The sequence below is a fragment of the Lepeophtheirus salmonis genome, chromosome 7 (assembly GCF_016086655.4).
Source record: "Lepeophtheirus salmonis chromosome 7, UVic_Lsal_1.4, whole genome shotgun sequence".
Classification (NCBI taxonomy): Eukaryota; Metazoa; Arthropoda; class Copepoda; order Siphonostomatoida; family Caligidae; genus Lepeophtheirus; species Lepeophtheirus salmonis.
In genome coordinates this window covers 3,175,636-3,192,862 of record NC_052137.2, presented here as the reverse complement: position 1 = coordinate 3,192,862, position 17,227 = coordinate 3,175,636, and the positions used below count along the sequence as shown (strand labels likewise).

General features: G+C 31.6%; 1 protein-coding gene across 1 annotated transcript in view; it reads right to left on the bottom strand.

Moving 5' to 3' along the window:
* Window positions 1–17,227, bottom strand: part of LOC121121616 (uncharacterized) — a 141,565-nt gene that overhangs the window by 56,555 nt on the left and 67,783 nt on the right. Inside the window, exon 9 of the mRNA XM_071890079.1 lies at window positions 4,348–4,527. Coding sequence (XP_071746180.1) covers window positions 4,348–4,527 — 180 coding nt within the window. The remainder of the gene's footprint in view (window positions 1–4,347; window positions 4,528–17,227) is intronic.

Here is a 17,227-nt window from a genome sequence, read left to right as displayed (position 1 = left end):
AGGTAAGGGTTTAGGAGGGAGATGGCTTTGGGAGTGAAATACTAGTGGTTATTAGGACGATGGGTACTTTCTCAGGGGTTAAATGATAGGAAGCAGTTGTCCAGGGGAGGGGGTACATGTGTGTTTTCTCTGGGAAAAATACATTCTAAATTAAATTTGACAGAGAAAGGAAGTCATTCCTCCAGGTAGAAGTAATCGGTCAAAGGACTGTCAGTCCTTCAGACTGTCAGTACTAGATCTGATTAAGAAAAGAAGAAATATAATTGAGTGACGTGATCAAGGACCGAAATTTATAAGTTTTTTGTACTGATATGCCGGACTGAACTGGAACAGGAGTGAACTGGACAAACTGCAGCCTTTAGTCCTAAATAAGGATTGATGCAACACTAGAAAGTTGGAAATCAGTCAAGGAAGATTTACATGCTTTAATGTACTCAAACTTAAGAAAAAAGGGCAATTCACATTTTTGTCAAGTTAATATTAAATACTCGTCTTTACAGTACACGAGTCGAGTTTTTGGTATCTTTCATTCTTTACTTTATACAATTATCAATTGTTGAGCTTTACTCGTGGTACATCACTACTTTCTACTTTGATACCCTTTTTCATCTATTCAGTTATTGTTGTGTTCTTAAAAGGATATCCACCACCACCAAAATATCTATGTATGTAGTTCAAGATCAAAGTATATCCATCCCATTATCATTGGTACTTACACATAGAAGCAAAATAACAATCTTATGTACATATATTTTGTACACATATCCATTCTAAATACTCTGATGGTAGATGAAAGCAGCTCGTAATAGAATGTGTGTTTATGTTTTTTAATACAACCGTACGTACGATAGCAACAACGGACAATGGATATTTGATAGATGTGACCTTTCAACACAAAAGCATGCTAGATTGATTTTTATTAGTGATGTACCACGAAAAAAGTTAAAATCTAATAATATATTATTTGAGTAGAAGGAGAGATATATCGACTTTTTATAGATATTAAGACAATTAGCACAGTGGAGGATCATAAAAGTAAATGGAAGGCCTTATTATGAGGAGGAATTTTTTGTGAGATTGTCTGTTTTGGGCGATGTCAGGAGAGGGGAGCTCGGAGTCGATCTGTGGAGGATGGCGAAGGAGACGATGTAAAGTGTTTTCTTATTTCTACAATGAATCAAGATTAAACAGTTAATTTCGGCCTTTGTGTATACTTTAGAAGATCTAAAAACTTATAGATAGTTATCCCTGGCAATTGTTAAAATGTAGCAATAATTTAATTTTAACTTTCCATCTCCAATTTCGAGATGGAAAGAGAAAGTAACATAAGCAATGTACCCTTGAGTTTTATCAAAGCCGTATTCTACACCAGGAGATGAAAGAAAAATATCCATGCAAGTATTTATTTTATAAACACCACGTAGTTTTATTTTCTGTAAATTAAATAAATATTTGTTTATTCCTTGTAATGGTTTAAAGATGTCTTTGATTTTACGATTATTAAATTTTTAACTCGTTCAACTGTGGACTACCATTTTTTTTTTCTTCTTGAGCACATTGTTGTAAATCTTCAACTGACTTCCTTTCTGTGTAAAATGAAGCTATTATTCCAACAGCAATTCGTAGTTGGTGTACAATGTGTAACCTGTGTTGTGACAATCCTTTTTATTCGGGAAGTCTAGTCTTAAACTGGTTCTGGAGTCCCAATTAAAAATGACTCATAATGACAAATATTACAAAAAAAAAACTCAGATTGTTGAAATGAATTTCTCAGATCCATTTTATTGTAGAAAATTAAAAAGCACCATTATTCATAACCAAAGAATGGATTTTCCGTCTTTAATATCATGAACAAACTTAAAAATAAGTGTCCACTGTTTCTGTAACGAATGGAATTTTTCCAGCGCTCACTATGAGAGTAACATAAACTTAGTGAACTTTAAAAAATCATCACTTCAATGGAACTCAAAACTTACAGTACTTTGACAAATAAATATTTTTAATTAAAAACAGCTGACTTGGATTTGTCAAAGTAGCTGTAAAAACAGTTGTTTTAAAACAATTTAACTAATTAAAATATGTTTTCGAAATACATGGTTACTAAGTATTGCTTTATTTTAAGAAAGCCAAGTTAAAATAATAAAAATACATACATAATTCTTGAAAAAAATAATGTTTAATTTACAAAACAGGCATAGTAATATAACCATAAATATTCTTTAAAAGTATTTGAAAATTGATTAAATGTGGCACCGGTAATTGACATATTATTTTTAATTTCTGAACTTTCCTTCCCTCAAAATATTCATTTCTTACAATGTTCAATAATTGAATTATATTGAAAAAACCTTTTTATCAGTTGAACTAAAAAAATAATCAAAATCTAACTTTTTATTACGGCAAATCTTTTTAAGTTATAACAGAAAGATTATTCCTTACCCTATGAAATAATAATAAAGTTGAAAAAAAATATGCAAAATAATATTAACTTTCAAATGAGACTCTTCATTTTACTGATGTTTGTATGAAAACTTTTGTAGGGAAGGTATTCAAGATAACTGAATAAATATTTATATTCTTCGAATGCAGAATATTTTTATCAATGCTATTAACTTTAATTTTCATATATATAGTTATTTCAAGACGAAATATTCTGAATTTATACTGAAAAACTTATTAAAGATGGAAAACCTACTGCTGGAAAAAATTATGTAATTCATGAAATGAATTAGTTTTGACAAATTTTGATAAATTGTATTTTGGTACTATATTTGAATTTTGCCTCATTTTAACAAATTTACAATATTTTAGGATCTTGAGACAAAGTTGATTTTTTACTACATAAAATGTACATGACCATTACATCCTTTATCAAAAAGTATTTTAATTAAATATTAACACACATTAAATAACACTTGATGTCAATGATAAACAGTGATGTTTGAAAATAATCAAAATATTATCTACTAAAAATCCTTAAAAACATTTACATTTATATAACAATTACTGTTGGGATCAATTAGCACGAGAAAAGTAGGATATTAAGAGAACAATATCTTATTATTTTCAGTGTAACAGTTAATTTTTATCTACAATATGGAAATAAGATTAAACTTTATCAAATGACTCTAAGAATACAAAAAAAATACTTACTATCTCCATTAAAATATATATCCTTGCCATCCGTTCTACTATTTCTACGTAGGACTTTTAGAAATATATACAATGCACCCTTCAATTTTGATATTTTTCAATGATTAGTTCAACAATCTTTCTTATAAAAGTTTTTTTCCGCGTATTACTTTACCTAGGACGATCCCTCTCTTTCGTGACAAAATGCATCATGAATACAGAGGACATTTCCGAGCAATTATGTTTGCCTTGTTACGGAAATTTTTAAAAATTCGTATTTTTTCTTTAAAAATTATGTACATTTATTGAATCTTACACATCCATTTGCTGAATACTGGGAGCAGGAAATAAAGACGGATTCCTTTCCGTATAATATATAATTTATTTTCGAAGGATATCGTTTTTCCAAATTCCTTCATAGAAATTGCTTCTAATTAAATCTACTATATATATATACAAGATTTATGTTGATGTAGAGAGTTATAAAACTTGGTTTTGAGGGTCCCAAAACAACCGACATCAAAAATACTGACCTCACATGAAAAGGCTTATTTTTCAAATAAAAATAGATCTGCAGTACGTCAACATGAAAAATAATAACAAAAACAGAAATTGAGAAAATTTTTTGCTTTATATGTAAATACAGCCCCATACTTCATCAAAAGCGTCCGAAGGATTATACTGATTTTTTTTTTTTTTTTTTGAGGGGGCTTATTTTTTTGGAATTTTTGAAAAAATTTCAATAATTAATTTTTTTAGAAAAGTAAAATATTTTTTTTTTTTTTTTGAATGCGATAGTTTTTGAAAGTTCCTTCGTTTCACCCCTGTGGGCGCCCCTTAGTCATAGATATCTCTGAGTCAATTATAGGTTTATTAGTCATTGTATGATGCTTTAAGATATCCAAAAATATACCTACAGTTTAGAACGTTCATTTGATTTAAGAGATTTATATTGACCCATATATGTCATTCAAATGAAATTCCTCCGTTTCTCATTATTTAATTACTTACTTTAAGTACAATTTGCAGCCAACTCAAAGGGTAGATAAGATTTACACGTGTATAAAAATGGACGATAATTTGTCAAAGAATACAAGTGTAGTCCACACTCAATTTTGAGAAAAATCATTTTAGCTTGTTTTTATGTTGAGGGGCCATAAATAATGTATTTTTCAAAATGGAATGAGTATTTATTTAACTTTTAAAAAGTCCTACCTTTATGCCTCTTTGTAGCATTCCTGTGAGGATCATGGATGGTAAACGTTTTCTTATCCTCTCGTAACCAGACAATTTCAGGTTTTGGATGCCCGTTGGCTTTGCAAAGCAAATGTGCATCATCTCCTTCATTTACAATGACATCAGAACTTGTTTTTAAATCATCAATATCCGGCGGAACTGAAAAATTTGTATTGGAATAAAATGACTAATTATTTGCACTTTAATATATAGCACTTATTTATGTAAATCATAGTTTAAAAAATAGTTGTAGCTATTATTTATAGCTAAAATTGATTCTTAAATGTTAACAAAAAATATTTTGTTCTTCTAATATTTGCAGGAAATTAAACACTGCAGCTAAATTAAACCTCTTAAAATGACTGTTTTTGCAAACAGTTATATACATTTATACTTCAAATCAGTTACGTAAGTCACATGGCGGACTAATACCTATAATGTCAAATAAACAAGTCGCTTTGGAATCATTTTTTAGTTACAAACCATAATAGATATAACTGCAGTGGGCCCTGCGAATCCACTTGGAATATTTAGTATCCTGCTTGATAAATCAACAGATGTACCAAACTATTCTCAGTTATTGGTTTACGTGAGTTATTTTTATAAAGGAATTTTCGAAGATGTTTTTTTTTCTTGCAAACCTCTTAAAACGAAAACTCCTGCACGGGATGTCTTTAACAAACTTGGTTAATTTATGCTAAAACATGATATTCCTCGGGAAAAAATTTGTGGTGTTTGTCGGGAATTTTTTATAAGCTTGTATTTCAAAGAGCCGGCTATTTTCATAACTTTGTGGTGAGTTGGATGCATCCAATAATTTTATATTATTTCACACTTATGTGAGATGGTTGTCCAGAGATAAAGTTTTAAAACGTGTTTTTGATATTCGTGATGAATTAAAAACATTTTTGAGTCACAAATTTAAAGTTTAAAGTACTTTCCAGGGACAAAACCTACTTCATAAAATTGTTTCGTTGTTTAATATCCTTGCAATCTTAAATGAGTTGACTTTGTATCTCCAAGGACTAAATACAACATTCCTGTATTTGCCAGAAAAGATCCGAGCATTGGAGTTGAAACATCAACTTTATAAATAGAAATTGTATGAAATAGAATTTTAAGCAAGTTATAGAACTTATCTATTTTTTAAGGAAAATGATATGGAGCAAGATGTAGTGTAAAATCAACCAAATTCAAGGGGAGGCTTGTAAAAATATAAGATAGGAACTTTTTGTGGCCTCAACGTGATTTGTCTCCTATTATGTATCCACAGGTCAGTGACGTTAGAACCAACGGGCTTTAAATCGTACTAGAGTTAACTCATGAACATTAATGAAAAAAACTAAAAGAAAAATACACTGGATCATTTTTATTTTAAAAAGTGGATCATGGTTTCAACGAGTGGGTCTCTTGAGAGGGGGCTTGAGCCCCTAGAAGATTCTGAATTCCCCCCAAATATAATATCATATATATATATTTTTTAAGTCAGCTTCTGGTGATATCACACATAGAATCCAGTATGGTCAAACAGATCAGTCTGAAATTTAGCAAGTAGACGTATAAAATAACCTAGCAATTGTTTCTATAAAAAGAAGAATTTTTGCCTATCTTTGGTGAAAACTGATTTAAAAATTATATGAATTTAAATAATATAATTAGAGCATTTTCCCTCCAATAATCTTATTTTAAATGTAGAAGGTTCTCCTCTTTATAACAGTAATTCATTTACCTCGCCCCCATCCCCGGGAAAAAAGATATAACAGGCAGCTGATATTAACTCAATTCCGTAATACCATATGTCTCGCTCCCGCCTTTTCCTCGCGCTCTCACACGAATCCCATCTAACTTTCTATAGATATAATAAAGTTACTTATATAGGTATTTATATAACAGTGTTGATAAAAGATGGAATCTATCAACACCCCAGGTTGCAACTACAACAAAATGTATCCTCAGTTTTAAGGTTATATTTTTTACAATTAAAGTTATATTAATAGGATGATGTTTGTATCAAGTTTTACATGGTTGTTGTGAGAGGGTCAACATTTGATGCTGATGATGAGAGGGGGGAGGGGGGAATGTTTTTGTTGCTTCTTCCTCCTTTTGTTTTCTTTTATTTTTTGTTGTTTATTTGAGGAATAACAAAACGTTATAAACATGAAATAGGAAATAAAAAGAATAAATTTCTTGAATAAACCTTCTTACGTCCTAGACACACATTACACCTCGTGTTCCCTCCTTCATTCCAATGTGTACATTGAAGAATTTTACTTTATCTATTATTATTACATATATAGGTACATCAGAGTGGTCACTATTTTGTGAAATGAAAAAGATTTGAACCCCCTTTCCTCAGAGAAATAAATACATATTACATGCAAATAAATGTCTATTTTTGTATGTATTCTGACGAGGATTTCGACAATTTTCACATCCCTAATTAAATATATAAAATAATTTCAAAAGGTGCTGATTTTTTTTTTAGTTCAGCTGATCTAATAGAACGTCATGACAGCTAAGCATGCTATGCTTCAAACATTTCCCAAATTGTGAGAGCTACCATTTTGATTTTCGGTTTCTGTCTTTTAACATGCCCAAAATACACACGATTTTCATGACTAAAAATCAAGGTATTTCTAGAAAGTGTTGTCTATGGGAATACATAGACTCTGAAATTAACATAGAAATAAAGTCAGTTGGGGAAGATTTACATCTCATAATGGGCTCGAAAAAGAAAAAGTAGGAATCCCTAGTTTGTACGAGTTACAAGTAAATACTCACATTAAAGGTATACAAGCTAAGTTTTTGAGGTCTTTTTTTTTATATTAACTTTATACAAATCGATTATCAATTAATGAGTTTTGCTCATTGGCACACGACTACTTTCTACCAAAAAGATCCTTTTTGGACGTTTCGAGAAAAAACATTTTAAGAATCAGTCTAATGAGGTCCTTCTTACTATTTTATTACAAAATAGGGATCACTCTAAGGTACATTGTAGAATGTACACAACAAATATAAAATGAAACTGCTAAATCAGAATGATTAGAAACATGGAGAAAGTGAAAAATGGATCTCTATATGTGATTGTAATTTGATATATCTCGGTGAATGTGGATTGAAAGATATCTATCCATCTGTCACTACAAAACCTATAGGTATATTAGTAATCTATATATCGTTATATTAACATTTCATTATATATATATATATATATCATCAGTTATCATCACAATGGTTAAGTAAAAAAGAAAATTGATTTCAATCAATTTATTTTGAGAACAAAATCAAATAAATAACGCTAATAAGTATTTGGAGATATCCTTCTATAATTGAAAATAAAGATGATAAAGCGGAATCATCACAATATCGAATTGGACAAATTAGGTTTTTTTCTTCTTCATACCTACCTACCTACATAGAATGATGGAATGAGGCTGAAAGGGTTATAGTCGTACAAAAAAAAAAAAAAAAAACATATGGTGAAATAACATAAAAGCAATCTTAAGCAGAATGGAGATATAACCAATCTATGGCTTTACACTATAACTAAATATGAGTGCTGGGTTTCGGTCTGGAAATCCTAGACCGGTCTGAGATAAGTGTAGGGACGAAAAAACGTAGTCCAGTCAACCTTCTCGGTTCTTAAAGAAGGTAAGATCGATCGCACATGACGTCAATGAGTTCCCCACACCCCTCTTTTTAATTATTCTATTATATAATATAATACATTATACAACTAAGTAGTAATATAATATGTTCGTATTATATTGTTCTATAATGAAAAAAGTAATTTTTATTTTTCAAGATATGTGCATATATATTGCATATATCTTATTTGCCTTAATAAACCATCAATATTTTTATAAAAAATTCCAATGATCGACAGTCCTAAGATCCCATTTTTTTAACATCTTCTATAATGTATTTTTTTGCTAATTTTTTCATGAAGTACTTTGATTTTTCTCAATAGATATATTTTCTATGACATAGATGAGTACTCATGACTTTATTTGATATTTGGGAGTACTTTACACTTTTTTTAAATCATTTGTATATAGTACGGATTTACTGCCAACTCTTTACATATGGGACGTGTTTAAAAACGAAAAAGAGAGGGTTATAAGAAGATATTAATTCGAAATTACATTTAATTAATAATAACAATTTAATTTCAATCCTATAAGGGGAAATAAATCAACTACGGGATAGTTCAGGTAAGTCCAGACTACTAACGGCATCCTGATCAATAAGGGAAGGAAGTTTGAAACTTTATTTATAAGTTCTAATAATACAAATGAAAAAAATCATAGAATAGGTTTGTAATTTTCAACAATCATTCACTTGATATGAGGGCGAAAGGATTTGCATACCTTAACCATAACCAAGTCCAAAGGGGAGACTTTTTCCAGTACTTGATGATGGAGGCCTTCAAGGAGTATGTGCTATTGTGTGAATTGGCAGAGGCCTTCCTCTCTAACCCCTCCTAAAAGAAATAATCCATAGGATTCATATGGGGGGGGGAGAGTTAGAGTACAAGGTCTGCGGGTGCCAAAATGCCCCCTTCACTTCTTTCAACATGTTTTGATTCTTGCAGGCCTTATCATAGGGGGCTGAGTCTTGTTGAAACAGGAACTTGACACCATTGGCCTCAGATGACACCTTCTCTTCTATACAGCCCAAAGTAGCTGTTGGCACCCACCCTCTTCCTTGTCTCAACGAAAAACAAGGGCATGAAATTACCGTTACTCCATATGACCCCAATGATCGTGATGCTACAAGAAACTTGGTTTTAAAGGCGTGGTGGACATTAGCTCTCTCTCTGTGGGGAACCATCTGTCGTTCTGGACGTTGTAGAATCTGTCGACAGTTCCTTATTTCTCATCCGAATAAAAGATAATTCGGTTACCATGGGACTTCAAACTGTTCAGCTATTTTCTTCCATGGTCAGCCTGGGTGCCCTTCAGTTTGTGTGTAAGGATATTTATTTTGAAGAGGTGGTATGTCTTCAACAGCAGGTCAGTGTTTTTGGTTCTGGAGACTGTTGCATATTTTCCTAGGTGCTTTTTGGCAAGAACGTTAGTTGGAGTCTATGGAGATTCCTTCAAAGACCGTTTTAGGCCTATGAAGAATCTGGAGGTGTGTTTTTTTTTGTTTTTCACTCAGGGACTAGTGGTCTTTTCTTTGATATGCCCCCTCTTTCTTCCAGTGGTTTTAGACATCGTAGAATGTGTTTTTTGGATACTAGAGCATCTTTTTGATGCCCTGCACAAGCAAATTCGATGATGGGATACCTCCAGGTCTCCTAGATTGTACATACTTGTTTTGAATTAAAAGTTGCGCAACTAACTAAAAGCTTAAGTCCAACCTCTTACTTTAAAATAAAAACAATCGAGTTCAATGCTTTCCCTATTATTCAGGATGTAATTAAACATATTCCAGATTTATCTGGCCAACCCTGTACATTCCCTCATTCAAAACAAAATAATATCACCAATCCATAATCTCCCAAGGCCGGTTTATGTAGTAAGAGAGGCTTGGAGCCATTAAAAGGGCATGCTTGGACCGATATAGCGCTTAATTTGACGGACCTTACATTAAAAAATGTTGGCAATTTGTAGATTTACTATGATTGCATTTTATTTTTCTGAGATTGGTTAAATCAAAGGTAAAAGTGTTTTTAAAAGTGAACGATGAACGATTAAAAGTGAAAAGAGATTCGATTAACGGTTTATAATAAATACTATTTAGTAAACGATTGAAAAAGGTGAAAGACAGCAAGCCTGATAATTGGCAAATATGACTGATTACCGATTATTCTCAAAATCTATCTAATTGTCCTATATTTAATAATTTAATAAATTTGTATCCTTGCGCCCATTTTCACTTCTCTAGTGAGGTCAAAAAAAAAAAATGAAAAAGCCTTGCTGCTCTTAAGTTGCTACAATGATTTATTATATATATAGTTTTGTATATGTACACCATACAAACATTGTAATTTTCCAAACGTGTTTGGGATTTCCTGGAGTTTTACACAAAGGTCTTATCAATTTTCTTTAAGGACTTTCAGAAAAAGGCTTTTATCCCTTATTATTCCTAGATGTAAAATAAATGAAAAAGGACAGAGAGGGATAAAAAAATTAATAAAATATCACAACAGTATTTTTTTTAAAGACTATCAACTATTTAATATATGAGTGCTTTCTTTTTTTATCTTAGTAAGTGAAGAAAAGAATGGAAAAAAGCAGTAAAAAATGGTTATACATATTTAGGGAAGTCCATAAATAAATTTACGGCTTAATGGATCTTCACATAGTACATGTGAACATATTTTGTAATATTGTATAAATATATATCTCTGCTCAAAACAAGTTACCACGTAAAAAACCAGCATCAACGACTCATCCATGAATCTGAATATTACAAATATTGATCAAATTATTTAAATGAATGTTGTTAAAATGAACACCATGGCAATTAGCTCTTAATCGTTTTTATTATTCTACTCTTTCACTTTTTTTTCGTAGAATAAATCTCATTTTTTTTACACAGCTGTAGTTTATTGTCAATGTGCTTATTCGTTTATAGATCCTAATTTTTGAGTTGCTCTTTATTTTTCTTTTAAGACTGGAACTACAATAGTATCCTTATTGATACCATTCCAGAGGTGTCCGCAGGGATGGGCTTCAGGGACTGTGGTCCCATTGCAGAAATGTAGGGATTTTTGATTTTTTGAAGGAAATACAATATTTGACTCTTTTTTTTCCAAAAAAATTTATATTTGACATTTAATTAAATTATATCATTTTTTTCCAAAACATTTTTTATTTTCTATGAATTTTTGACCTTTTTTTCCTGAGATTTAATATTTGAATTATTTTTTTTGAAAATGAGTGTGCTATTTAATTTTTTTTTTGTTGTTGTTGACTTGGTTTATTATTCCTTTATATGAACAATAATTTTTTTGGATCTTTACAGACGCCACAAACTGCAACTAAAGTAGCCAAAATTTATTGTGATATTGAAATAATTTTAAGTTAGAGGGTACCATATCGAAGCCAAATAAAGTTTTAGAAATTAAATGGAAGGACTTCACTATAGTCCACATTCTTGAGTATCTAAATAACTGATGCCCTAAATTTGACTACAAAGCCTATATTTGACTACAAAATGAAATATTAGGCTAGCAGAAGTACCCACCATTATCCAGAGTTATTAAGTGTCGACGTACGAACAAACTTTGCTTTAATAATGTAAAATTGCTGTCATAGTATATAAGATGACTCCCAAAAAAATACTTAGTGACCCTCTATGTTTTTCATGAACAAGCCCACACTTAGTTACTCAATACTTGGAGGTTATTTTCTTAATAATGGTAGAATTATGATATCAGCATGAAAAAATATAAAAATATCGTTCAAATTGTCAGTAATAAAAACTTGCGCGCTAATAAATGCTAAGGGTTTACAACCCTTAATATGTACTTGTCCTTTTTTATATATCAAGCACTGAGTAAGAGTACACACGCTCGTTGCAATATTATTAATTCCTCATATCAAGTAGTAAGCCTTAAAAATAACGCCTTTACAAACATTCAAACAGATAGATAAACTTTGCTTTATTAATATTGATGACGTTAATAAAATTAATATTTTCAAGTCTCAAAATTAATTTATTAATATGTGAGTAGTATTATGTAAATACATCCTTTTACCCTCAATTACCTTTAAAACATATTACTTACAATTTACATTCTTACAATAAATTTCTTTTGATAATAACTAGTGTTGGGGTTCGGTCTGAAAATCATAGACCGATCAGAGACCATTATGATTTTTAGTGGTCCTTTAAAAAAAGTTCAGTCTGGTCCGATCCCAAAGAAAAATTTGACTGTGATTGTTTTACAAAAAATTTTGTCAAGAGCAATTCTATAGATAACTTGTTGAGGGCGTCATTTGTGCTTAAAAATTGTGATCATTGATAGAATAACGTCACATGAAGCTGTAAAGGATTGATTAGATAATCATTTTTGACCAAATTGGTCCATAGATTGATACCAAAATTTTTTTGTCCCCGATTGGAAAGCGTCAGACAATGTTTGTCTATTGTCTGATATCGCAGTTTGGACGGGAAAAAAATCATAAAAGATCTTGAACAAAATTTCAGCACAATTCTTCCCAAAGAGGGATTTCTTTTTTAATAATTGTTGGTAAGTGTTCACAGCTTAACAAGAGCTAATTCGAATTCAACCAATCCATGTTCAAAAAACTAATTTGGAGAAAAGAAGCAGAAACATTGACAGCAAACAACAAAATACATTGTAATACCATGATAAAGACCTAGGCAAAATCATTATACCTGGCCAACTGTTATTATTCTCTATTATTCAAAATTTGAGAGATAAAGGGTCATTTTTATACAATATTTCAATAAGGAATGTTGTATAAAACATAATTAGCAGTAGATTGCTTAGAAAAACATTGTCCTAGTCGCACCCATGGGCACACAGTACGAGAAGAGGATTGAGATAGCTGTTCTCCTCCGCCAGGGATTGTCCCCGAAGGCCATCCCAAGCAACACAATGTTTCCCATTCTTGGGTACATTTTAAATTGCTTTCTTCGAGGACACACTCTACTCCCCAATGACATTCTGGGACAAATCATCTCGGAAGAACCCTGCTATTTCAATCCTCTTCTCGTAGTGTGTGTTCATAGTGACAACTAGGACAATGTTTATCTTAGCAACCGACAGCTAATTATGTGTTCTACAACACTTTTCATAGGAAAATAGTATTAAAAAAAAGAATATTAACATCTCTTAATTTGCGTAATAGAGATGACTAAATAATAACGATTGGCCGTTATTGGTATATTGAGACCAAAAAAGTGGGTCATCAATTTAAAAACAATTAAATTTCGATCAACAATCTAAGATCTGAACGGTCTGAACCAAAAGTTTTCAGTCTACAATCTAAGATGGTGGTTCGAACCATAAGTTTGGTCCAAATTGTTCTAGAAAAATTACTTAAGACCGAATAGGGGAAGGGGGAATTGTACCCTCTCAACACTAATTGGCTAACCCCCTCCAAAGTTCAGAGTCAAACCACCTGATTAAATAATAAATCATTCATTATGCAAATAAGATATTACAAAAAGAAAAAAAGATAAAGGAGACGGAAAAAAAGTTTTTTGTTTTTTTTTCAGTGTGTGTGTAAGGGGGGGGGAGGGGGCTAAGGAGCAACAGAAATATATATTTATATATACAGAAGAAAGAAAAAACAAAAACTTCCCCTATTTTTATTGTTCTTTTTTTTAACAGCAACAATGAGAAAAGGAGTTATAGGCTCTAAGTTTTGGGTGAAGTAGTAGTCAAAAACAACAACTACAACATATGGTCACCTCATCAACAAACAAAAAGGAGGGGGGAGAATGATGAGAGAGAGAGAGAGCGAGAGAAACTGAAGAAAAAAAGAACGACTACATTACTCAAAAAGAAGAAAAATGGAGGAAATGATGATGAAGCTGAATTAATTTATGGGCAGAAGGGTTCTCTATAGGCTTAACGGGGTTGCCATAACTAGGGTAGTAAATTTAAGAAATCGAAAAGTAAAATGGTACAATTTAAAAATTGTTTTAGAGGAGAACAGCTCAGTTGTTTTGATATTTTATTAGATATCAACACAACACAAATGTCACCCTATATATAGCTGGGGTAAAAAAAAGGAATTATAGCTTTTTAGTAGACATCTTTTTGGTCAGGATGAAAAATTTTGACGCAAAAATAGGGTTTGTTTTTACTTTTGAGAGATTAAATTTCTTAAAAAAAAGTAATTTGGGCAAATTATGTACCAAAGCAAAAAATTTGATATTTAAATTTTTTTTCAAAAATTTAATTTTTTATGAAAAACTATGGATTTTTGAAATTTTTTCTAAAAAATTTAATTTTTTGTATACAGCTACTATGTATATCGAATAGTTTTTTTCCGAAAAAAGTTTATAATTTAAATTTTTTTTTCAAAAAATTTCCAATTTAATTTTTGTGAAAAACTGTGTTTTTTTGTCATTTTTTTACAAGAAAAATAAATATTTGAAATTTTCTCTGAATAGTTTTGGATTTTTTAAACTTTTTGCAAAAAAGTTTCCTTTTTGGATTTTTTTCAAGAAAAATAATAATATATATATAATCATGAGGACACCCCTTTAGTTCAACAAGGAACTACTCATATAACTTCTTAACTGCTCTTAAGTGTTACTCTCCGTCATTCAAAAGTAGTGATGCTCATCCGAAGAATTTTGGGAAAGTTAAAAAGAAACTGAAAACATAAAATTAGCCTCGAAAGGAAGCAATCATAAATCTACAGCTATTCACAAACAAATTAAACTTTTTGAAAAAAGTTTACAAAAATCCATAGCAATTCACAAAAAATTGATATGATTGATAATTTTTTTTTTAAATTTGAAGCATTAAATTTCAAATATGATTTTTTTTAATATCAAAAGTCTATTGTTATTCACAGAAAATTGATTTTTTTTTTTGTAAAAGAAAGGTGAAATCCATCAGTACTGACAAAAAATTAGATTTTAGAAATAAAATTCAAATACAGGGAGCGGGGATCAAATTGTCGCCAAAATATTTTTCTACAAAAAACAACACAAGATATACATTTTTTAACAACCTTTTTATTGAAAATCAAAACTATGACAAGCATATAGGTATAGAGTAGCCATTCATTTGATATAATCACAGTTGGCATCAATAACAGCCTCAATACGGCCTCTGAACTGGCCGCAGGCTCTTCTGACCATCTCATTGTCCATGTTGCCGAATACCACCTTGATGGAGTCCATCAGGCTGACCTAGGTGCTATGGGGGTGTATGTTAGTATGTCTCTCGACATAGCCCCAGACAAAATAGTCCAAAGGATTAAGGTTGGGAGAGTTAGGAGGCCACAAATCCTTGGTTACGACATCATAACAGTTCTCGGTTAACCACTGCATGGAGATTTTGGGCACATGGCAGGGTGCTGAGTCCTGTTGCCAAACCCAGGGCAGCCCAGATCTCTCGCCATGGCCTTCATGGACCTGGTAGGGTCATCCTCAACCATCTTCTTCACCTTGTCGACAAAGTCGGTGTCCCTGACCTTCCCGTCGGCGACCTCCTCCTTCGGTGCCCTCTTTATGGTGGCATCAACATTCCAGGTGTCCTCTAGCTTCTTACGGATACGCTGAACAGTCTGTAAATTCACTCCTAAGATTAAAGCAATCGTTGAATTGGAGATTTCACCTCCATTATTAACCAATACCATGACTACGGTGGACCTCGAAAGCTCCTCGTTCCACTTATAGCTCTTTATATCCTCATATGATGACGGCATGATGCTAACTGAACTACGTATCGTCAGCTGACGAGAATAGCTTTCCTATTTGGTAACCAGTTTTTTATTTGATAATGTCGTCTTCAAGTTATTAAGGTTTAAAGTAGGCGACAATCTGATCCCCGCTCCCTGTATTTAATCCTCAACTTTACTCCAATAAAGTTAGTCCAAATAGAATTAACTCTTATAATTCCCCAGCTGCTCCTCATTAGTAGCATTTTAGGGTGTTAAAAAAAAGAAACCAAAAGTTCACATTGTAACCCTGAGTTGTCCAAAGATCTCCAAAAATTACAATAATATATTCTTTATAATATAATTTCCTTATTAGTAAAAGGTTACAAGGATTGAATTTCAACGATCTATTCTCACTGTCTCCAATTTTGAGATAGAAAAAGAAAATAGGACCTGTGGGCAAACTTATACACTGAACCCTCTTCCTGCACCCTGTATTATATATACTCCATATATCCACATAACTTTTTAAGGAAGTCTCACTGGGGGTAGAAATCACTTACAATTTTTTTTCTCTCTTTCTCTCCCTCTCTTTTTTGATATTATTAATATGCAATGCGATAAATATCAATAAAAGTGTCAGAAATAAACATATATGTGGATGCGTTATTTACATTCGTATAAATATGTAACATATTTCTTTCCTCAGGATACAAATCAGATCATAATGTATATACATAATATGTGTACATATATTGAAAGACTCAAATATGATTTTTTTTCCTTCGGAATTCGGATGCTCCAATGTAAAATGTAGATGGTATTCATCCATATATATTGTATACATGGTGAGTTAATACAAAAAAAAATCTTGAGCTAAAATCCAGACGACAAGGAGAAATGTCCTATTTATTCATTCATACTACATTATACAAGAGTCGTTTGAAAAGTCCGTGCAAAGTCCAAGAGATGGCACTACTGGTGCGTATGGAGGTTATGTTAAGTTACTAACATCTCTTGGAAGAACACACAACAAACTTCTACAAAAGTCTATTTATTTATATTTGGTATTTGTTTGAATCGAGGAATCCTAAGGGTAGTAGACATTCTTCCCCAATACGCTCCAAATTTCCAAGTCTAAGGGGTTGAGGTCAGGGGGGGAGGAAGGCCGGATAGATGTAGGTAAAAAGTCAGCCGTATCATTGCTGTAGAAGCTTAGGTCCTTCTTACATATTTGGGGTTTTCTTGGACTTAGTGATGCTGTAGGAACCCCGGATAGAGATGTCAACGGCTCTCTGGATCGCACACGCGATGCCTTTTTTGTTATTACTCCGATATTTTTACACTTAGAGACATAGGATGGAAACTAAATTTACTCTTTTTGTTTTAGCTGTCGTATGGGTGCTTAATAAAACTAGGGCATAAAAAAATAACAGCTATACAATCGTCATTAAATACTACTGCAAGTTTTGGGTCCTCACTCTGTGTATTTTTAAGTTACTATGCAGTTTTTATGATATTAACCCTCCTTA